The 24903-nt window shown below is 35.7% G+C and overlaps 1 protein-coding gene across 1 annotated transcript in view; it reads right to left on the bottom strand.

Annotated features, from left to right (window-relative positions):
• USH2A (usherin) overlaps positions 1 to 24903 on the bottom strand; it is a 386799-nt gene that overhangs the window by 128636 nt on the left and 233260 nt on the right. The window contains exons 39-40 of the mRNA XM_054061157.1: positions 5038 to 5188; positions 4726 to 4868 (exon numbers count right to left, since the gene is read on the bottom strand). Of these exons, the coding sequence (XP_053917132.1) occupies positions 4726 to 4868; positions 5038 to 5188 (294 nt within the window). The remainder of the gene's footprint in view (positions 1 to 4725; positions 4869 to 5037; positions 5189 to 24903) is intronic.

Raw genomic sequence — 24903 nt, 5'->3', positions numbered from 1 at the left:
GTTTCATTTTGGGAAATTAAATTATCTTTTATGGCAGGCTATTTTGCTCATCTGATTCCAAAGTTCAGACTCTACTTAAAACGAAGGCACAAAATTGCTATTAGTCTTTTTTAATTCCTTGACTAGAACCGTGCATTTGTTTACTTATTGTACAGACTGGGGGGATGAGGAGCCATAATCTCATGAATGTATTTCAGGGGAATCTACACTTTCATTAATATACTGAGACATGTACCCGGACTACTGCCCTTTAAATCTAATGAGAAATATCTGATTTTCTGGGAAACTCTCTCACTAACTAGATTAGAAATTCTGTGCCTTTTTTTTTTTATCATATACTCTTTTCAGGTACACTGACAATGAAAGTATATGTTAACAAAATCTGGTGTCTATTACATACTACTACATGTATCCAGCAGAAAATCCACATTTTGTAAGTCTGGACAAAAGGATCCACAGGCAACTTTTGTCGCATCAGACCCCTCAATAGCCCTTAAGCTGTTAATGCAATGACATGCAGTTCATATGAACTCCTTCAAATAAAAGATTCTTCAAAGTATTCAGCCAATTTGCCCACTGCTACTCTAAATGCACATTGGTTCCAGAACCTCAGTGTAGTGGTTAAGAAACTTCTAATTCCTCATTTAAAGGCATGCACAGGCAGTTTGTACTGTTTATCATATGATCATCATATTGTATTTGCCACAATGCTACTCCAGCTTAATTTGTTCTTCTGTCCTTTGGCTATTCACCCTATCATGTATTTCACGACTCTTCTCTTTATCATGTGACCAGGTTTTGTCTTCTCTGGCTTCAGATTCTTTTTATCTTTCTTGAGCACAAGTGACCACATTCACATCAACTAACTATGGATTAGTCTATATACCTAAATTATATGGAAGTAACTTACATAGCTAAAGTAGGAGACCTCTCTTCTCAGACAATGTACATAATCGTCAGAGAAAGCAAGAGTTTCTAAAAAGTGGGAACTCCATTGCCTACTCTCTGGTCCTGCATTGCCTCTCTCTGTTGTCCACATAAGTAAGCTTTAAGAGAATAGGCCTCCTCATCCTGGAACCAAAGCTTTGTGGTATCCATGCCAGAGGAGCACACCACAGTATTCCAGATGATAGGAATAGCGCTTGCTTGTTTTATTAAGAAACAGCTTGGCTGATACATTGCAGAAGCCTTTTTTAAATTTTTTTTTTTTATTAAATCGCTTTTTTTTCTCTAGTAACTCGCAGGCATAATGATCTCATGTGACTACTACGGACTTTTGACATTACTTATTGTGAATAAACATTAGACTTGCCAATAACTGCTTCATACATAAAAGACATGGACTTACAGTCACTTATGTAAGAACTGAAGAAAGAAAAATTGGACTGCCTGATAGCCAACTTGCAAAACAATCTCCCTCAGCTAGTGTAAGCCAAGCACTTATAAGAGGGTTTCAGTAAGAGCTCTCCATACTGGAATTGTACGTTGACCCACGGGACTGAAATGTAGCCAATGCAGAGAATATGCTGGTGACTGAGATGCCCTGCTGTACACAGGTCATTGGACTGCAGCCAGTTTCTAGGGCATTCAAATGAAAAGAAAGGAACAGCTTTAAAGTAGCAGTTTTGATAGCTTAAAACATGTCCAAATCAAGATGGATTTTCTCAAGCACTAGAAAAAGCACCTTTCTCATTTGGGAACTATCCTTCTGATCAAAGATTACACCTTGTGGATTGCTACCAGACAATGTAATTTTGCAAATCATAAAGCCACAGTACAAGAATTCAGCAGCTGCCATTTGGCCAGTTTCAGGTAACGATAATCAATTCCTTTATAGCTTCCTTTTCAGATATCTCAAAGATTTGCCTTAACAAAAGGGAAAACTTAAATGATATCTTCTTTTTTATATCTGGAAGAAGTTGTTTTATTTCTGAATGCAATGCATGAAATTCCATTCATTGTTTAATGTTGCATATTGACCTCTCAGTTCAGTGGTGATTACGTTGATTGCAAGAGAGTTCTCTTAAATCTACATTCAAGTTACTGAAAGTAAGATTTAATCCAGAAACTTGATAAACTGTTTCTATTTGTCTAGCAGCAAATAGTCTGAAGCAATACTGACCAAGAGCACTGGAACAAACATCTTTTATTAGCATATGTCTGGCAGGTATTAAAATATTCATAGGATATGTATGCTATTGTTATCGGACATGGGCAGGTTAGACTTTAAAGAATGCATGGAATCAGTTACTAGTGCCACCCTCACATAAATGGAAGCATTTGAAGATTATTTACAGCATTTTTTCTTGCATTAAAAATATCCCAAACCTACTAGTCTGAATATTAAGACACTTTATTACCAGATGCAACAGATTTTTTGACAGCGTTTTCTAATTTTTCCTTTTCCTTAATCATTACTAATATTCTAATAGTTTAATAAATTTTTATCACAAATAAAATATAACATGCAGATATATTGTGGAATTATCAGCTTGTATTAGTAGAACTCTATTCACTTTAAAAGTGGATGTGTTGATGTACATCTATTTCTATAAGGCGTCTGTGCACATAAACACACACACATATATTTTATTCCTACAGATACTTTATGCTTTGGTGAAACAAAAAAAGACATATATTCACCACATAAAATTCAATAAGAACATGTGTACACACATATATTTCAACAGAGTAACGGGTATGGGAAATTTCTACTGTCATTTGTACTTTAAGAAGTTAAAATCTATTGGTTAGCAAGGCCAGGAATTAAGTGTATTTCTGCAACAAGCTGTCAGTATAGGCAGTTTCATAAGAAAAATATTGAAACCTTGACAGAAATACTGCTTATACCCAATGACAATCATTCAGTCTTATGCAATAGAGTTGAATATCCTCTCACAGATGGCAGGCTTCCACAATGACACCAACACTAGAGTTCTTTGTTACCACTCAAAGTTTGGAGTTCTTTGTAAATTACAAGAGTTGTTGGATACTGGGGATGCATCAGCATGGATTCTTTAGCAGCATCAATGCAAATGGAGAGAACATTTTAAGGAAAATAATTTTCCCTTTGGAGACGTGATTTATTACTGAACAACAGAAGTTTCGTTTTAACTAAGGAACAAGATGTAGCACCATAGCTGAAGAGGTGAGTTGTTTGTGAATGTCAAAATATTTTAATTGCATAAACACTGGTAAAAGTATTATATTTTTGTTTTCATATTCTTAAGTTTACTTTGGCAACATCTATGTTCCACACTAACTTACAGCGTATTTGCAGCCTGGTTTTGCAGAAAGTAGCATTTCATGCTAGTGCACCATCAAAGTTCTATGTAGCAGATAACTTCTACACACATGTTCAGTAGAACTATTAAGGAATGCATGTCCAGTGTCTTCTGTCTCTGTTTCTAATTCCCAATAAAAGAATTTTAAAATTTTACACCTACTATCTTGCACAAAAAAGAATTTTTATGTATACTAACAAGTAATGCCTTTTAAATGCATTTCTCTTCTATCTAAAAGGAAACAACATTATGTGAATTATCTGACCAGGACTAAAACATCATTGCAATTTGAATGAAATAGTCATAGGAGACTGGTTGCACTTAGACCATGAATGTAGACAAGTATAGTAATATTGTATGCACTTTTGGTAGCAAAAAAAAATTACAACAAAGGAATTGAATGTCAACGAAATTTCTCACAGGTAGATCACACATTAGCGGTATGTAAAGATTAAGTTCAGAACTTACTTTTATTAGGTAATTACCTAATGTGTTCATAGAAACATTTATACCTTTGGAGCTTAAATGGTTTTTCAGATAAATTTATGTTGTGAATTATTTGCTCAGCTTCAAAGAAAATTGTTTTACAATTGTGAGAGCACAATTCTGGGTGTTTTCTTGAGATAGACAACTATCCATGTAGAGAAGGGACTAAAATGAAGCTGAGTCACCACTACTAAATATTTACTACCACAACTGCATAGGAGCATCAGGTTAAATTTATGGTCTGAAAGTCAGATCTCATATCAGTGTAAAATAGAATAAGGCCACAAGGCACTTTGGTGTGAAGGCAGAGAAATCTTACCCTGCAAACTAAGTGGCTGTACATATATGCTGATTCCTTTTTCTTAAATCAAGGGACTGTTGAACAAATTATGTGGAGTGAGTCTGCAGAATACAGAACTATTAGTGACAAAAGTGATGGAACTAGCAATGACAAACAATTTCAAACCAGTAGTTTACCACTTTGAATTAACAAAGAACACTGGGAATGAAAAGTTCTGTTCAGTTGTGGTACAGCTTAGGTATTCTCAACAAAGAGATAAGACAACTGTCAAATAGTAATAACTTCAACTCATTTTCTCTGATATAACCGAAATAAGAATCAAGACCCTGAATGTAAAGGAATACTGTGTATGAAGCTGTACTTACTGATGCATCTAACCATGTATGAACACATATGCAGGGATGTATATTATATGAAGAAATAAGATACTACTTCACAAAACATATACTTAAATATTCATGTTTTATGAAAATCTAAGACAACAGATACTTGATCCCTTAGGAGTTGTTACTGCAAGTTAATATTCAGGAAAGAAACAAATTATTGCTATTTAATTGCCAGACCTAGGTAACCAAAAGGAATAATGTACAATGGCAGCTGAGTTGTTACTTATATTTTCTGCTAAAGGAAGTTAAATAAGATCAGACTGCTTACTGTCCTCTGCTGTAGTCATTGAAGTCCAGTTGCTACAAGCATTGCCATAACCATTGGAAGCAATCACTCTCATCTCATACTCGGTGTATGGCTCAAGATCTCCAACCCTGTGTTGTAAGGATGCAGTAGGGCTGGAAAACAAACTGCAAAGGAAAGCAGCAAGAGTGACATCATTAAACATCTCAGCACCTAAGGAAAGACTAAAACATTACATGTCTTGTCGCAAAAACAGCCACCCTAAAGGTGAGCCATATTCAAGTTAACAGGACTTTTGCTCAGCAGTTGATGGTGGCCTTGCTATAGTTTGCGTACTCTAAAATGTCACCAGCAGAATGCCTCCGTCGCATCTGGAGTCGGTAGCTGGGAGCGCCTGGGGCGTTGTTGCGAACTGGTGTAGACCAGACAACCTGAAGACTGGTCGGAGTGGCAGATGAAAGCCTTGGAGGCATCACGCCATCTGGAGCTGTCGAAAAACATGGATGAATTAGAGCAGAGAAAACCATGGAGAACATATGCCGGGCGGAAACAAAATGCTCTGTATACTGGAAAAAAATGTTACTCAGGATCAACAGCAATGTTAACATGGTCCATTTAGTTTAACATTTTCACTACTGAACAATGCTATTTCTTTATTTTCTCCTTCTCAATGCAGTTACATGAATATCACTTTGCGAAAAGCAAACCTCCAAACACCAGAAGTAATTCAGAAGCAACATATTCTCTACCACCTGTTCAAATATTATCTACTTCTCCTTGTGCCCAGCTCTGCCACCCTGAGAAGTTAAACAAATGCTCACAGAAATGTTACCAAGCAAGAGTAAAATTGGTTAGACTTTTTATCATTCAGATACTTTCTCACCCTTATAAATTAATACTAATTTTAGAAGAAATTTTAAGGGAAAAATGTCTTTAGGTAGAAATCAAAATAGATTTACTGAAGTTTCAGTCTCTAGCCTACTGTTTTGTTAAGAAAATTAATTTTTATGGAGTCCAGGAACTGCAGATCAAAATCTGCCAGTAACAGTACCACCAATGACCTTTAACTGCTGCAAATTTCACTGCAGTAAAAAGAACTATGCTAATTTGCACCCATGAGTTTATGGCTTTGTTTTTTCTTTAAGAAGAAAACAATCTGTTTAAGAAAACTTCTGTATATAAATACATTTGGAACTTTTATATATAATGCATGTCTGTAGCCGTAGCCCTGTAGCTCTTTTCTGAAGAGTTAAAACACTGGAAAGTTATTGCTTTTGTCATTTAAAATCTTGTATAACAGTTTTGCTTTTCAAGGTACAGTAGTTACCATTTGCTTCTTTCTTTGTTTTTTTACTACAGAATTTTTTGTTGCTGTTACTTTCTTTCTTCTCTCTATTGGAAAAAAAAACCAGCCTCACAGATCTGTAACTTAAGGTCTAGTTGTAAGTCTCAGGGCATAAGTTGTAAGTTGTAAGATAAGCAAATAGCATTTTACAGTAAGTTTTATGATTTTCATTTACCACTTGGACATGAGGTGGTTACTAAGAGAAAAGTAACAGACTTAGTGATACACTATCTGAATCATACTCTCCCTGAAACAGAAGGAAGGCAGGCTTTGGCTCAGAACAAAAAGTAATCAGTCATATACAGTAGTTTTTATTTATACTGATATATATAGACATATCTGAACTAGCACCTGGCTGTTTCACTCTGATTATACATGCTTATGACTGAGGAACTTCAAAATTCTTCAGCTCCAGCTCCAAATTGTTTTACATAGAAAAGCATAAGACATGGTTTGCTCTAATCTAGAGACGTACTCCTTTTCCTTTCAGTTCACGGTCTGCCGTTTCTCACAAGAAATTTTTACTGGCTGCTGGGGTACCTGACTTATTATCAGGTATTTTACTTCTGAGAACTAATCCATAGCCCTGCAACACTCCTAGGGTTTTCTTCAGGACAAAATGAAGTGGGAAAGGATGTCTAGCTTCCTTCACTCTCCTCCCCTCCTCTCTGTTACCACAAAAAAGACAACATAAAGTTTTTGGGCTTGAGCCAGGTGGGCTGCCTTTGGATGCTCCCTTCTACTGCTATTATCTAGACTCAGGCAATAAGGCTCTACTATATCCCAAGTAAACTTGAATTCTTCCTATTTAGAAATTGAGGACATGTCTGAGACTAAGGTAATTCACAGTCTCCAAATCCCTCGCCAACAAGAGCTTCAAGGCCAATCAAGAGCTTGTGAGTACCTCAACTCAGAAGGAAGAAGATGGCTGATTTAAGTTGAACAACCGCCAACAAGCCTCCAGCTGTGCCATCAAAATCAAACATCTGCACAGCAAATGTCTCTGTATGTGAATTAAATTTCACACTCAGAGTAAAATGGAGAACCTCACTTAATATTGTTCCGTTCAGCAGCAACATAACTAGTGGAGTTAAGTTGTGCAATAAGAAGGTTCCAATCTTATGGATGTAATGTACAGTACCTCATTAATTATTCTGGCATCCCTTTATAAAATGATTCCTGAAGTTGTTAGCAGGCAAATTCATAAGAAAGTATGAGAAAGATGAAAAGATGGCACCAATAACATAAAAACTTTCATTAGAGCGTTTTACAGTGTTTTGATGAGCTGACACTAAAAGTAAGACTCAATATCCCTTCAAAGTAGGGTATTATGCAATTTATAACTGGACTACCTCTAGCTTAAAAAGCACCAGTTGTTTAAGTGCACACAGAAATTCTACATATCAAAAAAAGCTACATCTAAAAATAAATCTAATTAGCTGAGCTGTAATTTGGCCAGGAAGTCAAAGTTCACATCATTATTGAGCAGACATGCGAGCAACTCACTGAGGAGGCAAAAGTGTTAAATTTATTTCCAATTCTGCCAGGACATATCACTTCACCTTTGTCCTTCATTTCTCAATCTGTTAAATGGAGATAATAATACTTACCCTTCCTTGTAAAGCTCTCGGAGATCTACAAAGTAAAAGCTCTGATTAAGCTTTATGTATGTATAGTGGTGCTATTATAGCGACACAGGAAAGTTCATCAAAAAACAAAGATGTAGCTGTCTAAATGTCAATAACAATTCACGGTGTGGATGTTATTTTAATGGTGCAGGTAATCTCAGCTAAATGTCCAAATCTCTTCTACCAACAAAAGCACAGCATAGGGAAGAGTAGTAAATTTGGACAAGTCTCTTCTGTGAAAGTCGACTGATGTGTAGAACAAGCCTAGCAGACTACTTTCGAACAAACATATTAGAATATAGAGCAAATGTTTTGAATCTGAAAGACTTCCTGTAGCTCGCAGCAAATGTCCTCAGCTATGCACTTCTAAAGGAATGGGGCAGGGTGGCAGGAGGGTACAACAAAGAAATCGTCAAATCTCTGCTGAGTCATAATGAGAAAGGTGCTTTATTAAACTAATCACACTTTGATCATTAAAACTACAGAGCACTTCCCCCTAGTAACAGTAACTCTAAACTGCACACAAAACATCCTTTTGACTATTTCAAACACTCCTCATCACCAAGGTCTTCAGCGTAACATTTCCCTCAGCTTAACCCTTTTTATCCGATCCATATTCCCGAGAGACTCCTTACTACCCAAGTAATAACTGGCAAGCAGCAGTAATTCTACTGCAAATTTCTCAACAGAAGAGCCATGTATCTATCAGCTTGATATATTGTCTTTAAGATGCAATGTTGCTCAAAACGCTCCCCTCAAGCTTTAATATGACCCTCAGGGGGCAACCACTCCACTCGCAACCTACTGAATCAACACCTAGCCCAGTAAATCCTCACTCAGCAGGACAGAAAGTCACACTTCGTATACGAAGAGTCTACAAAGGCAGAATAAAATATTCAATCAGATGTCAATTTTAATCAAATTATTAATAAATAGCCCCACAAAATAACAAAACCTGAAGACTGTTTCAAGCTGACAATGATATATTTTATTCCAGGTATTCGGTACATGCAGATGAGTCAAGATAGATCTAATTCCTGCTTGGCCACTAATGTGCTATGCAGACTTTGAAAAGTGTTTCAACTTCTTACCTTAATATCCTCATCTTAAACAACATATGCAGTAGTAATGAACTTTGTAAATATTTGTTTATTTTAATAACAGCAAGCATTGTGTTAAATGGTTGTACTTAAATGCTTACTCCATGCTGAAAGCCAGTTTTTCTGAAAGGAATTAATTATATTTATCATAAGGATATATCTGAAATTAAATTTTCTGAAAGCAGAAGACTAAAAAGGATTATTAAAAGTAAACTATCATTAGGAAAATAGACTGTTATTTAGTTATATAAATATCTGCACTATTAATCTTTAATAAGAGGAAGTCAAGCCAGGAGAGCTTGATTAGCTATCTATCAAATTGGTGTAAACCCACACCAACTTTGAAGTGAAGTGAAGTGAAGCCACTTTTAAAAGTGATCAGATATATAGGCCCTGCTGTGTCACAATACCTGCAGATAGGCAGTTATAAGAGTTTGGAGCTATGTAAAGATAACTCAAAAATTTGCCTCATATGCATGTGTAAAATATTTGCATGCTGTTGGAGTATTTTTCATACACATGTATGCATATGGTTGCTGCAGGTATTTAGAGAGAAGGAAAACAGACTTTCCACAGTTTGTGCCATAACAGCAAGGAAAAGTTTCAGTCAGACTACCTTTAGATGAATGTCTTGCTCAGTCACGCCTACTCTCACTCTTTTCCAGGTTCATTTCACAAACCCCATTTATTTATCTTATTGAACTGGTTGTTAAGATACTCCTGATTTATTTTCTATTTTAGGTGCCCATACTGAGACCATTTCATTGCAACACATTTGCGGCAATATGTTCTGCATGTTGACATTTGTTTCTCCTGATTTTCCCAGGTATGCCTGTCATCTAGTTGTTTGCTCAGTCCAAATAATTCTAGTTATTGTGGTCTTCATAATTCTCAACATGGCCATGTGTTTTTGTTTCATTTAACCAAAAGACAGGTCATGATGCTGGGCCATATGTCATCACTAGAAGTGCATGCTAGTTATAAATCCTTATCTATTGGTAAAGAGAAGATTGGTTTTTTTTTATTTCTTATCTTCACAGATTCACTGATGTTTACTCTGGTTTGGTTCTTAACCCTCTTTTCCCAGTTATCTTTCCTACTGAGTGTATAGCAAATACACACAGTTGTTCTCGATTTTTCATTTAATGTATGTTCAACCATGCTGTTTTTCAACTACACAATGCCTAAAGAACTAACAGAATACATTGGATTTTCTTTATAATGTTGTAATTTCACTCATAATTTTAGTTACAGATAAATCTCTATCCATAATACACAGACCAGGGAAAACACATCCCTTATTCAACACTCATCCATGCACTTTGGAACATTCAATGTGAAAGGTCCATGTTGGCCTTCTTGCTTGCTCCTCTCTGGAACACGGGGCTTGGAAAGAAAGGAAGCTGTGCTATGGAAAAAAAGCAAGTAAAGAGACATAAAGGAGTAGCTTAAAGCCTCTGTAAACTTCCCAATAAATCCAAACTTGTTCACACTTCATGTTCATGAAATTTTCTTTTCAGAAGTATGGTGTAAACAGGGTACAGACATGTCTTGTTCTCTGTTCATGATCTATCCTGTTTTAAACATCTAATCTCTGCTATAATAGTAATTTTATTTGAAATAGAGTGTCTTTGTAAATCTTTTCAATTTTAGCATTACTCTTTAATGTTACTTGTACCTGTAAGGCACAATATGACTCACAAAAATGCAAATATGGTTGAAAAATCTAGAATTTATCTTTATCTGAAATGAATGTTTAATGTGTAACTCCAAATTTTCCTCCACTTGCACTATTTGGTATTCCAAGCTGCGGAGTACAACTTTAGTAGGGTCCTGCAAATCAACTCAGGCTTTATTCCATGCCCTACAGACAGGTAGTTTTAGACAACTGTCTTTTGAAATCCCAAAGCAGGCTTACTTATTCCTCATTAATACAGCTCTAGCAAAAAAAAAGTATCAGACCTCCTTTTAATGAACTTTTCTTCATGTGCAACTCAAAATCTGCAGTCTAGATATGGGTCTCAATTAAAAATATGTGTAAGAGATGCCCCTTTTCTAAGTGTTATATTTTACTGATGTCAACACTATAAAAATGTCTTACAGATTTGTCACCTTTACCTTTATATAACAAGTAATCAGCCTCATGCTAGATAGAAGTTTATCCATGTTACTCAGCAAGAACTTTGCTAAACTCTAAAAGCTACAAAAGAATGCCAATAAGCAATTAGCTGAATGATTAATGATTTTAATACCTGTAATAAAGACATTGGATGGAATTTATAACTGCCCAGTAAAACTGATTATTCATCAGAGTGTTTAAAAGGATGCCTAGCCAATAACTGTCATATCATAAAATTATTTTTTTAAAAAAATACTATGAGGAAAAAACATACTCATAGGTATTACAAAATCAGGCAGAAACCAAAATTATATGGACAGCTTTTCTGGGTTAATTATGAGTTCGGTAAAAGGAAATCAGATCTGCCTCTTTTTACTTAAGGGAACAGATGTGACAAGAACAGAGGGAACAAGATTTTATATACCTCCATGCAATAGGTTCAGTTTCCTCCATTAAGTAGCATTATAAGTGAATTTTTTTTTTTTAGTAAAGTAAGAAGGTGGAAATTTACTTGATATAATCTTCAAAATCTTGCAGCTTCCCTTACAATTGATATCTGCAGGCAGAGAGCAATGACCAGAGGAAGGTATTCTTGCTTCCACAGTGATGGAAACATTTCTGGCAAGAGTGTCATAGACTGCTGGCAAGCAGACATTTGGCTAAATGGAAGCTTCTTTCTTAATGTCAACGGTACAATTTCAAAGAGGTGCAGGCTGGCTTCTAAGACTTTACTTCATGTTTGAAACTAAACAGTACTTTGATAGCTCTGGAAACAGAGGGTTCTTGAGTGCAACAAAAGAATCCCCCAAAATTATATCACTGATGCTTGGGAAAAGACCAGGGAAGAAAGTTTAAACCTATGTAGCCTAAAGAATAATAAGAAAACAACAGGACAGACAGATAGGACACAGAACTTTTATAAATACGAAGAGAATCGCTGTGTCTTCAGAAACCGGACATACAGTAATGGGATTAGACTGCTGAAAAAAAGATTTCAAATCTCCATCAGACTAAACAAATATTTTACCAGAAATGAGACAGCTTAAGGTTTTGAGGAAAGAAGATGCAGGATATGATTTCCCAATGAAGTAATTTGCAGTGTAATAATTCAATGAGGGGGACACTAACATCATAGATGATGAAGAAGGAACAAAGGAAAAGGAAAAGGCACAGTGGTGGTGACGTTACAAGAAACATAGGCCTCAGACTGAAGCATAAGTTGTTGAAAATTAATTTCTAATTTTGCTTTATTCCATGAGTGGAAGCAAAAGTATAACATAGGATATTCAAAGCCAGAAAGCAGCATTCTACTTGAACAAACAGATGTGGTTTCTGTGAATTATTGTTTCTACAGCTCCACTCAGTGTAGCAAAGGAAACTACTAAAATATAGCAACCGGACTGAATGTTAAAGAAAGTGAGATATTAGAAAAGATGTGAAAGTTCTTGTTAAATAAGAAGTCTTATGGTTCAAATGCTAGCCTTATGTGCACTCCTGCATTATCGATGTGCCAGCAGACTGTTACTCACAGAACAGTCTACTCTCCTGGCAGAAAACCGAAGTGTTGCCAGTTGGTGTGCATTTTGACAGAAGTGTCAGTTTATATATGCCCAAATATACAGACTGAAGAACAACGCAGGTTTGCAAATAACTTAGATTTGCAATAAGATTACCTGTAGTTATTTTGAATCCATAAATTTCCCTGAAGTACATAGATGATGGTGTGAAATACTACCATTTCTGATGGAATCCAAGCTTCAGAGTGTCCACATGTAGAAAACAGATCTGACAAGATGACAGATTAGCTGATGTTAGGGAGTCACTATGCACAGTGGGTGGTGCAGTCTTGCTATATCTTGAATGTCCCATAGGTATCTGCGAGATCCAGGTCACTGGACTACCTTTTGGCCATGAAACAACTGAAGCCTTAAGAGACATTTCCCCTCAAATTCTTTCGTTATTTGCGGAAAGAGGAGGAAAAGAGGTTTCCAGAAATATTCTGCTTCTAGTAATCCAGGCAACACAGAGGTGGTCTTGGTTTGCAGCTGCTGATTAACTTCTTTATGCCACATGCGGTAATCACAAAACTCCTTGTCTCATTGTCAATGTTTATTTACAGGGAAAACGGGAGGCAGGAACTAAGAAAGAAGAAAGTGATTTTTCCCACCTATAGTTCATGTCCCCATCTCTCTCTCATCGCCTCTACAGACAGCATGAGCAGAAAGTCTTAAGTGTCTGGTATGATTGGAGGGGACCAGCTCTCTGTCATGGCTCTGCCAAATGACCTTCAAGCTGCCACCTCTTTTCTTTCCCTTTTTGTAACAGAAAAATGAACATTTACACTGCCCCACTTCCAGTGGCATTCACATATTATTTTGAAATGAATACTATATAGTAGTATGATTTATAAATAGAAGATTTAGAAAATCAGTACTGTTGAATAATAAAACTGAATTCTTAGTTGTAAATGAAGAAAAGCAATCACCTTACTTCCATTGTCTATACCAATAAATAAACCATTTCTCACAGCAGACTCACATATTCAAGGATCAGATGACTTCATCTTTACTGGAAATCACAAGCCTGAAAAGACCAAGGCACTGCCTCCCTGGGTATAAGTACACTGGAATATCTCAGCTGAGAATTTACTGCTGTTGATACATTTCATTACTGCTTTGGTTTTAGTTCAAGTATCATGATGGTACCAATATAAAATGATACTAAAGCTACAAACATAGTTGGTCTCATTGCGTTTCAGATTTTGTGATGTGTTCCTGCTAATATTTCCAATGATCACTGTTCACACCCCATTGTTTTCCACAAAGATCTTGCAGAGTATCCGAAAGCTTTTGTATATTCTAAGTTACCTAATCTTCTGAAATTTACTTTTATGAAGTATATGTATATGACATATGACAAAAGCAACTACTGCTCCAATATTTTGTTCATACATAAAAAGTGTCATAGAAGTGCACTAGGGAACATGGAATTTTATCTTCTCATTTCCCATTTCCTCTAAGGTGAAGGTGCTTATCACAACAATATCAAAGTGTCTTCTATGTCAATGCACTGAAATAAATATATTCCCACTGAAAGTCATGAAGGAAATTCAGAAACTGGGAATTAAAAAAATCTCATAAACAATTCAAACTCTAGCTTTATAGACTGGGAGGCTTCTCTGACTAAAAGAAGTCTTCTTCACCTAAAGATAGTGTAAGTTATGCCCTTAAAAAACAAAGGATATAATTCTTCAAAACTTTAATACTTAGAGTTCAGTCAAGTGTCTTCTAAAATTTTGGTCCCTGGAAAACTGGTTTTCCAGTTTTCCAGTAGCTACCACACTCTCAGAAATGAAGTTAAAAAAATATATAATTTACTACTTTCCTCTGATTTTCAAACTATTAAAAAATATATTATCTTTTCCTATTCACCAGAGTTGGACAAGGGTAAAAACAAAAATATCAAAGAAACAATACTTACACTAACTAGAAACCCTGATTTTTGTGTTATCTTAACCTGCTTCACAATTCACTCTAAGGCTTTCAAAGCATATAGCCTTTGAAGTAACCTATACTTCTAGTTCTCTTCTGTAAAGTACAGCATGTGTCAGGTTCAGACAAAATACCAAAAATGACTGTATATTTTATTAAAAGCCTATTTTCCCCTCTCTCTCTTTTTAACAAAAGTCTAATTTAGTTGTTGTTCCCTTAGGTACAAAGTACACTGTTCATAATTCATTTGATATAAAATGTCAGTTTAGATTTTTGCACTTCTTTGATAAATGAGAAAAAACATGTACATTTCAATTTCCTTCTATGAGGTTTTACTAGCAGAAGTCCCCCTCCCACTTTGCTGCTCAAAGACCTTTGTGTTAAATTAAACATCAAGATTCAAAAACTGTAGGGAATGATATTTCCAAGACATACAGTACAAATATATAAGACTGGGGAAAAAGGTAATGATTTTTCCTACCAGTAGAGTGATCTCCCCCAAAGAGTGTCTTTGATCCTTGAATTAGTTCTCAGTTATAATTTAAAATATCAAAACTGTCAGCAGCTTTCCTTACATTTAGATGTAAAGCGATATAGTCAGCTCCACAAAGAGCAAAATACAACATTCAGGAGCTTGCTCTCATCCCAACATGTGCTTGTGACTCTGAAGTACATCAATATTAATGGGGACAAACTATGTACATCAAAGGAGATGGCAGAGAACTAATTCAATTGTATCTGTCATCATTAAGAGTGGGGAGTGTTTTTTCCTATATAACCAAATCCTGCTACTGAACAACACACAAAACTCTCAGGGCGGTAATCTGCACAATGGAAAAGAGCAGAATAAAAAAATTAATTCTGGAAATAAAACTATCATAATTAGGAAAATAGCAACAAAACACTGTATATTATTCTCTTATGTAACATATGAGGCCGAGGCTGACAAATCTGAACTATCATATTTACAGACTAAACAAGAATCCTTACCACTTCTCAAAATTGCCAACTGCAATGCTATGGCTGTCACTTCACATTACAGTCTAGTCCAACAGCTGCAGTATCAATAAATTAGGCTATATTAGAAAAAAAAGCAATAGGATCACATTCTGATGCTCATACTGAGTATCAGCACTGATGAATAACATATTTCAAGATTCTCAAGTGCCCAGAACTCAGGACCTGCTCCTCTTACCCCCTTTGCTGCTGACATATATACTGCCTCACTGTGACCAGAAAAGTGGTTCTGGTCCTGGGTAACAATAGCAATTGTTTTGTCCCTCCCAGTAAATAAGACTTTGTTTGGTGCTTGTTTGTTTGTTTGTTTCTTTTCCACAGTAGTAGAATTTCAACAGGACAGGTGGACAGTATTATGCATTCCTTGCTTATGACCTAGAGATTAGTACACTGCCTGGCAACTGGGAGATGGGAACATTAGTCACTTTAGGATGAATAATCCAGATCTCATTTTTCTGGCCAGTGCTGTAACAGAGATAAGCTATGACAGAACATGAAAGGAGACACCTCTGTTCCACCATGGCAAAATCCCTAACTGTTTTTATGGAATAGTCCCCCACTAAAAATAGCATTTCAAGTGACAGAAATATGATCCAGGCATTATCTGCTGGAACAAAATATTTAATATTTCAGGTGAATAAAAATCAATCCAGACAAGCCTATTCACACATGGAAATAATTTGTGCAAAATATACAGTTGACTTATCTGATGAATAGGGTAAAAGGATTACAACATTTCATACCCGACCCATCTACATAGGAATGTTAGTACAGCATTAGTAAGTAGCTACTCAGCAGTTAATGTCCTATTTTAGATACCTTTAACAAATAAACCATTTAAATGAATTAGTTCTTGGCTTAATTTCCTCAGATAATGTGAAAGAAGTCATAAATCCACTGGAATTGGTGGAAGTGTGTCAATATACAACAATGAATTATCTGTTCCCAAGTATTTTTACTGAAAAGACCTTGGCTACTGCCTTGTTCAAAATTGGGTAGCCTAATTGATTGAAAGCCTTAGTAACACCATCACGTTTTATTCAAACTCAAGCTGGACTGACCATATTTTACCTTACATGCCACAAGACAGGTCACAGCATTTACTCCAACTTGTGCACACAATGCACCATATAGTGACATAAAGGAAATACCTTGGCAATAATCAGTCTCTACAATATAAATTGTCTTCAATATTTTGACAAAAAGTAAAGAGGCAAGGAAAACTTCCTCTCCTTTGTTCATTTTTAAAACATAGACTGAGAAGGCTAAATTCTCATCACAGAAAATCTACAGCTGCTTAATTCAGATTACAACCAGCAGGAACATCCTCTTGATTTTTTTTTGACAGCGCTATCAATTTCTTACAAATAGACCTCTCAAATAGGCTTCTTAGTATGTAAAAGCACTCATAACTTCCATGGAAGAAAAAAAAGAGAAAAGAGAAGTATTCTTTCTTTATATAATGTGATCTCTTCACTCATTCAACTTCTTTTTTTTTTTTTTTTCCTACTTGTTCTGTTAGAGCTTCTTGGATAATCTAAAATCAGTCAACCTGAATTCATGTATTTTCTATTTACACAGTAGCTGTATTCAATTATGGTGACATCTTTCATGGAGAGACAATCCCCCAGTCTAAGCTGAGGGACAAAAAGAGAGTATTACAAACTTTTTAACATGTATATTATACTTCTCAGCACGGGGATGAGTATAAAAATCTCTGTTACCTTCTCGTGCTAACAAATGCCTGTCTTTCTATCTGTCTGTATAACCAGAATCATTATCAGTCTCTTCAGAAGACTACTGAAAAGTTGAATTATAGTTGAATATCTAAAAGCATAGTATTTCTTTGTCGGAATAATAAATAAGACGTGCATACAGATCCAAAGAAAAGAAGACAATAATCCAACATGAACAGGCATATACTAATATATCATTTACATATTTGCTTGTGTGCATGTGCATGCAGACACAAAATTAAAAGTTCAAAAAGAAAAATACAGTGAGAAAAAAAACTTTCAAATGCCAGGAATCACTAAGGGCTGTAGACTCTTATAGCTTTTGCTGTAAGAAAGAGGCTAGCGTATAACAACACTGATTTATAGAGGAGAGGCACAATAGGAGAAATGGAGACTCTAGTGACTAATTCTCATTCAACTACCCTTTTCTCTCCCCTTTTGTCCTATAGAGAAGCTTATTTCTGAGCTTAGTACTCAGTCAACTAGCCCAAAGACAACTGCTTAGATGTTACATAATGAGAAGCACTATATCACGAAAAAAGTAGCAAAACACCAAACTTAAAACACCACCAGAACAAATAATTACAATAACTATATGATGGAAAAATATTTTGATTCTGCAAAGTGTTTTAAGAATTCAGATACATTCTTTTTAATTCAATTTCACATTTATTTCCAAACTACATAAATCCCCTCCCAAATAGGAGTTAATAGGAATTATTTTTAACCTTAAAGGAAACTGGCAAAAAAAGCTAAAAAAATATTTGTTGCCATGGTGCTTAATCACCATCTCTGTTTTGTTCCCAGCTAAGGAGAGGAAAAGAACAGTGATTTGATTCCTTCTACATTTCACCCTCAGCAAGATCTTAGGACCCTAAATTCCACACAACCCCCAAGCTTTTTCTTATTTTTCTAGTTTTTTTTTTTTTTTTTAAATATGGAAATGTGAAAAATATGTGACAGAGTGTCAGAACTTTGCTGGAGGCTTACAGAGTTCATTGCAAACAGAAAAACTTCAATGCTTCCTCAACTGTGCAAAGAAGCCAAAAAAAAAACCCTTGCCACTTAGTCAACATTTTATGATCAGCAGGCTATCTTCCATAATGAGCAGAAAACACAGAACGAAACGACAAAAAAACCAAATAAAAAAAACCCCAAACCAAAACCCAAAACATCAAAACCAACTCACAGACATTTGCTTTTGGAGACAGTTAATGAAAATGCAATTTTATTCTGGAAAATATAGGGGTTGGAGTTTTAAAATAAAAATATAAGAAAATGAGCTTTTTAGATAAGCAGTGCAAATCAAAGCAGCAATGTACCATAAAAAAGTCATCCAATTCCTAATACTTGCACATATCTGCAAAAGGGTTGAAAAGACAAAATTCATGATGTGATCTTTCAAATATTTTCTGCATGCTTTCACAAGGAAACACAGTGTCATTTTATTGTAAAATTCCTTCAACAGAAGGACCTATTTCATGACATAAAGAATGCTGAATTAATTAGATTAGTGAACAGTCTAGTTCAGATTTACACAAAACGAACAAACAAAAAATCCAGTCATGAATGAGCTTAAGATTATATAAAAATTCCATACTGTATCTAAGTCGTGTCCTTTTTTATGTACAATTGAAATTGGTTTGAAATTATGTGACGGTAGGTAATCGTTTTAAATAAAGATTGGCTGCTAAATGCCACAGCAGCCAATTTTCCCCACTTTTAAATATTCTTCCATTTTTCAGAAGTACAACTAAGCTGTGGTTTTCCAGTGTGAAATCTGCTCTAATTCAGATTTCTTTCAAGAGATCTTAAGTACCACCTGGACCTCATGCTAAGGCTCAGGTTTTTGAAAGACTTGGATTGAGACCTCTACAATGAGGTTAATTGCCTGCTTATAGATGATCAATTGATTATTTCAAGCTGTTGCACAGTTCTCCCTTTCTCGTCTGGCACTTCCCAAGCAAAAAGAACATCCATGTTCTTCTAGGCAACTAAAGTTACAGTTCTGATCTCCTTGTCCTGACTGTTTCCTGGAGCTCCAGAAGACAGAAAGCAGCAGAAGAGCTGACAAATGACAAACAGAGCTCAGGTGTGCTACATTTGGAACATGGAAACAGCATAGCTGTAACTATGGAAGATCTGCCTAGCCCCTAAAGAACAGGTTGCAGGTGCAAACAAAAGGAGGCAACCAGAAGAAAAAAGACGTAGTTGTAGTGTCATTGCCTTCTGACACTCTCTGGTTTTATGAGTAGGGATTTGCACTAAGGTTCAATTTAAAGCAACCTTGAGGCAGTCCCTTATGATGTGTGGAGTTACGCTGTGCCCCAACTGGCTGCAATTTAGGAAAGTGAGCAGTAAAGTGAGCACCTCTGTGCTTCCCATTGCTGGAGTCTGAAGGCACAACCTTTCAGGAATGAGACTTATCTCTCTCTTCTCTTGCTACTGAAAACATCCACGCAAACCCAAGAATAGACACAGTATGAGCTCACTGAAAGATATGCTGAACAGACTGGGAGAGGGGAATAAAAGAACATGTAACTAATGAAAATGACAATCAGTTCAATACTGCAGAGGTTAGAGAATAATTATTGTTTCATTAGAACAAGTCCCAGTTTTCCACACAAGCACTCTTGCGGTCCTACCCTTGTATCCTCATGAAATCATCATTCTGGACAAAAGGAACTGGAATGGGCAATTTACACAGCTTGCCACTGACGCTCTTTAATTAGCTAGGTCACTGACCAGAGTTGTAGGAGAACCCTTTCCCCCTCCCTAATCCATCCTGCTCTGTCCTTAAACTACTTCTAGAAAAGCTATTTTAACAATTTTTCATTAAGAACTTTCTGTTAACATTCCCCAAACTACTTCTGTCAACCTGTTTGCAAACATTTTTTCAAACGTTTTCTGTTTTTCATCCAAGTCTGAGATTATATTATTCTGAAGTTATAGAGATATGATGCAAATGTTTGAGAATTCAGATTTTTAAACTATTTTTTTTTGCAAGGAATAAAATAGAATTATACCAGAAAATTTTTCACAACTACCTTTCATTTATTTTTTCCATGTTTAACTTCTGTTTTTACTACTTTACCTTTACGAGTAACATAAGAGAATATAAGACAAGAAAAATTAAAAAGAAACATGTACAGGAAAAAGAAAAAAAAAAGAAAGAAAGTGAGAAAGAAGGAAGAGAAGAGAACACAAAAAAATAGAGCAATGAGGAAAAGAACTAAGACCTCAGAAATACCTGAAATTTGAAGTAAAGGAACTCCCAATGTGATACCGAGCAACATAGGAAAACAAACCTGTCTCTCAGGGAAAATGCTAACATATTCAGGTTTGAATTTTCTTCCTAGATAATTCTGGCCTAAAAGCATCAGTCTGCTTTTTTACTGAATATTCATTCATTTAAGGAGGCCTGTTGTCTTGAGTGATCAACTTGCATGAGCAAATGCTTTCAGATGTGAATATAAATTAGTTGTAAGATGTGATTCTTATTTGCTTGCATAATTAGAACACTGATCCTATGATGTGTCTCAAAATCCAGTCTAGAGAATCCAGTCAGAAGACTCCAGAATCAATCCCCAGTAGAGGGGGAGAATAACCCCCTTCAGCCTGCTGATCACACTTCTTTGGATGCAGCCCAGGATACGGTTGGCTTTCCAGGCTGTGAGCACACATCGTCACCTCATGTTGAGATTCTCATCCAGCATCACCCCCAAGTCTTTCTCTTCAGGGCTACTCTCAATCCATCTCCCGCCTAGCCCATAGCTGTGCTTGGGATTGCCCCAACGCAGGTACAGGACCCTGCCCTTGGCCTTGTTGAATTTAATGAGGTTTACATAGGCCAACCTCTCAAGCCTGTCCAGATCCCTCTGGATGGCATCCCTTCCCTCCAGCATGTCGACCATGCCACACAGCTTGGTATCATCAGCAAACTCGCTGAGCGTGCACTCCACACCTTCTCCACATCCTGGGTAACCAGGTCTCCTGTTTCCTTCCAGAGAGGGCCCACATTCTCCTTAGTCTTCCTTTTATTGCCGATGTACCTATAGAAGCTTTTGTTGCTGCCCTTGATGTCCTTGGCCAGATTTAATTCTGTCATGGCTTTAGACTTCCTAATATTGGTCCCTGGCTGCATGAACAATTTCTCTGTATTCCTCGCAGGTTACCTGCCCTTGCTTTTCTGTAAGCTATAGATAAGTCAGCACCAAGTAAATCCCCAACCCAAGTAACCACACAGACACAAATCTGCAATGTGATACAGAAGTACCACCCACAACAAACTTTACACCGCTTGCCAATCCAGTCCTTTTCTATGCTTTGGAAGTGATGACTACTCCTCCACCTTCCTGCTTCCCATCAGATCATATCTGTTATCTCTTTTTGCACCTATTTTTTCAACATAATCTATCTTCTTCCTCTCTGCATACAGAATTTCACATTCCTCTCCATACTGAGGCTTTTGTGGTTGAAGGCAGGGAACAAATGGATTTAACTAGATCATAAGCTGTTACCACTAGTGACTGCAACTTTCTTTTCTGTTAGCTCACCATCACTTAATAGGTTCCTCTATATGCCACTACATCAGAAATAGCACTCAGTAAGAAGAGAAATATATAACCAAGGACTCTGTACAGAGGTTTTTCTCCCAGATTTTTGAAGTTTTACATCCTCTGTATAATTTCAATTCATTTACCTAATTAAATTAATTCTAAACCAATTTGTTCTCCAGATTTTTTACTGGCTGGCATCCTTAAATTAATGTGAACCACTGGCTAGCATATTATTTTTTACAACTTCTACCAAAGCAGTTTAGGGCAAGATAAATAGAACAAATTTATTCTTTCTGGAAAAAATATAAAACTCAAAAAAATTTACTTCTACCTCTATGGTATGAAATTTGTCACTAATCATTTTAAACTATGCCCTTTTATGCTTCTTCCATCTCTTTTAGCTTTCTATGAATTTCTTTGATGTAACAAAGACAGTTTCAGACAAGATTTCAGTTCATCTGGATTAAAAAAGCTTTAAGTCTTGAGGCAAAAAGCAGTGTATTTAAAATTTATATACTCCATAATGCCTTTGTTCTGAACTTGAACATCCTGAAAAACTTTTCTGCTTTCTTTTGCCTTCCGACTCTGAAGATCATTTGTTCTCATGGTTTCAGCTTCTTATTATGCAACAGTGACTTTAACTGGTGGTTCCAGCATTTAAGTACATGCACAGTCATGGATGACCCTTTCTGATCAATTGCCAATCCATACAGGTTTGACTGATAAAAGAGCCAATTAGATTTAAGCAAATTAAGGGACATCACCAATGTCAACCACTTATTAAACTGAATGCTGAATTCCATGCATACAAAACACTAATGCACCAAGTCCCATTAAGAGTTGAAATCCTAACCCCATTAGTAACTCCAGACCACTACAGGGTAAGGGTCAAAAGAAAGTTTCATATTTATGGATTAACATTTGGATTCAGTTTTTATTTTTTTTAATCTTTCCAAGAACTCTTGAACCTGCACTGCAATTGTAGTCAAGAGCTTAGATAAAATATATTCCTTATTTCTAAGATTTTTTTTTAAGCGTTGACTTTAAGCATGGGAAATCAACTCGATGAGAAATTAAGACATATTCAATCAGGTAACATTAAAGATTTGGTGCACTTTATATTAAGTGGAATGCATTTTAAAGGAAAAAATGAAACAAAAGAGATGCATGTTGGAAGAAAATTTGTGTCGTAATCGAAAAGCAGTGATCTGCGGTAACTTCAAAACAGAATACTCCTTTGTCCTTTATTGCTTTCTCTCATGTACAATCTTCCATGAAGCTACACAAAGTACTCCTCACAACGCAAATTTCTTAAACAGCTTTTCTTGTTATCCTTTAAAGAGAATGTTACATTTTAATACTCTTTAAAAGGTAGTGATTTTTTATATAATGAGACCTCTTTCACACTTTGATCAAACAAAACTTCTGTCAAAGTGAAATCTTGCCAGTGAAGTAAAAAATAAAATTCCTTCTGATTTTAGTAGCATCTAGATTTTATTTAATGATTTAGAAAGTGTTTGTGAGAGGGCACTGAATACAGCCCAGTGTAAAATTACTATTATACTTATAGTTTAGCAAATAATGGAATTGTATTGCATTCAAAGACTCATTATAATAAACATCATAGTAAAGTAAACTTATGATGTCTTAGATATTCACATGTGTACACATACAGTGAGAATATAGTATGTGTGAGAGTACATTTCTCATATGCACTGCTTCATTTATTATTCATTTCACCACAGATCACAGTCCACTGGACAACAGTATGGAAGATTTCTTTAATAACTCTCACTGCTAATTTAATTCTACTTAAACACACATATCCTAGTGAATGCCACATGCTTTTCAGCATGATTTTATGTGTAAATCAGGATAATATGTTTTCAGATCATTAAGTAAGAGGAAGCATGAACTAAAACCTATTTAATCAATGAGGTATTGCTTTTAAACTATCACAAGGTCATAAAAAAGATAATTTCAAAGCTATAAGTTTTCTAATTGTAATCAACAACAATCTAATGATGAAAGAAAGTGTATCTTAATGACTGTCATAAACTTGTGCACATCCTTGCCTTTCTTTAAAGGCAAGGCCTTTCTTTACCTTGTTACTTGGTAAAATTTTCACTATCAAATTTTGTTATTTCTACATGCAAAATTGAAGTGTGGTGCTGGGATTAGAAATCTCAGTGTTTTACTACTCAATCTTAAATTGGCAGTAAAACTCACATGTGGTTTCATTATTATATGACAATGTGTATTTATTAGCATTAGGTGTAATTTGGCAATCAGATTAGAAAAGTGTAAAATGTGTTAGGAATTTACCTTTTCCTTCTTGCTCAGTTTGTCTATCATACAAACCCTGCATTTAATCTATTCACTTTTCAGAAGTCTTTCTGTTGATTTGGCCTCAAAACCAATCCATCTGTTTGCAAGCAAACTGTTTCAAGTGTAACTGCATTTTTGAGCTGTAAGGTTTACAGAATTTTGTTTATTTTTTTTCCTTTCCTGTTTTACTTTCAAATGATATGTATGTCACTCTACATTATTCCTGCTCTTCAGTTACACAGATCATTGACATATCTCTCAAGACTCAGTTTTTCTGGGCTCTCACTTAAGAATTCAAAATTGCCTTAAATTAATTGTTTCCACTGGCATTTATTCAACAAAATCAAATTCACTAGGATGCCCCTGAAAAGACAATGCAAATGTACCACACATACATCACCTGTAACTTTAAGCTTTCATTAAAAAAAAGCCGACATATGCACGATATACAGGAAGTATTTCCTTAATTCGCTTATTTCAAATTTTTCCAAAGATAAAATCTGAACTCGCTTAGAACCTCATTCACTGTAAATCAGTACATTGCAATTGATTTTCTTATAGCTACACAAGGTGGTGTATTATGTCTCAATGTATGAGCAATGGTTTACATAACTATTATTAAACAAAGTATCTAAGTCTATCCAGTAAGTGCTCTTAGTCAGCACTTACACCTTTTATTCTAAAAGAGATTACTAAATGAAGGTACCTCTTTATAGCCTTAAATTAGATTAGCCATCCATGGTAGAGCGCACCACCATTCATTGGGGAAAAAAAAAGTATGTAATGCACTTCTCACCTACATGATAAGTTATCCATACCTTGTTTTCATTCTCTAGTTCTTAAATTGCACAATGTGAGAAATTAGAAACTGAAAAGAAC

The sequence above is a fragment of the Cuculus canorus genome, chromosome 3, assembly GCF_017976375.1.
Source record: "Cuculus canorus isolate bCucCan1 chromosome 3, bCucCan1.pri, whole genome shotgun sequence".
Lineage (NCBI taxonomy): Eukaryota > Metazoa > Chordata > Aves > Cuculiformes > Cuculidae > Cuculus > Cuculus canorus.
Note: the sequence above shows the minus strand (reverse complement) of the source record. Positions and strands in the feature narration are given on the sequence as shown.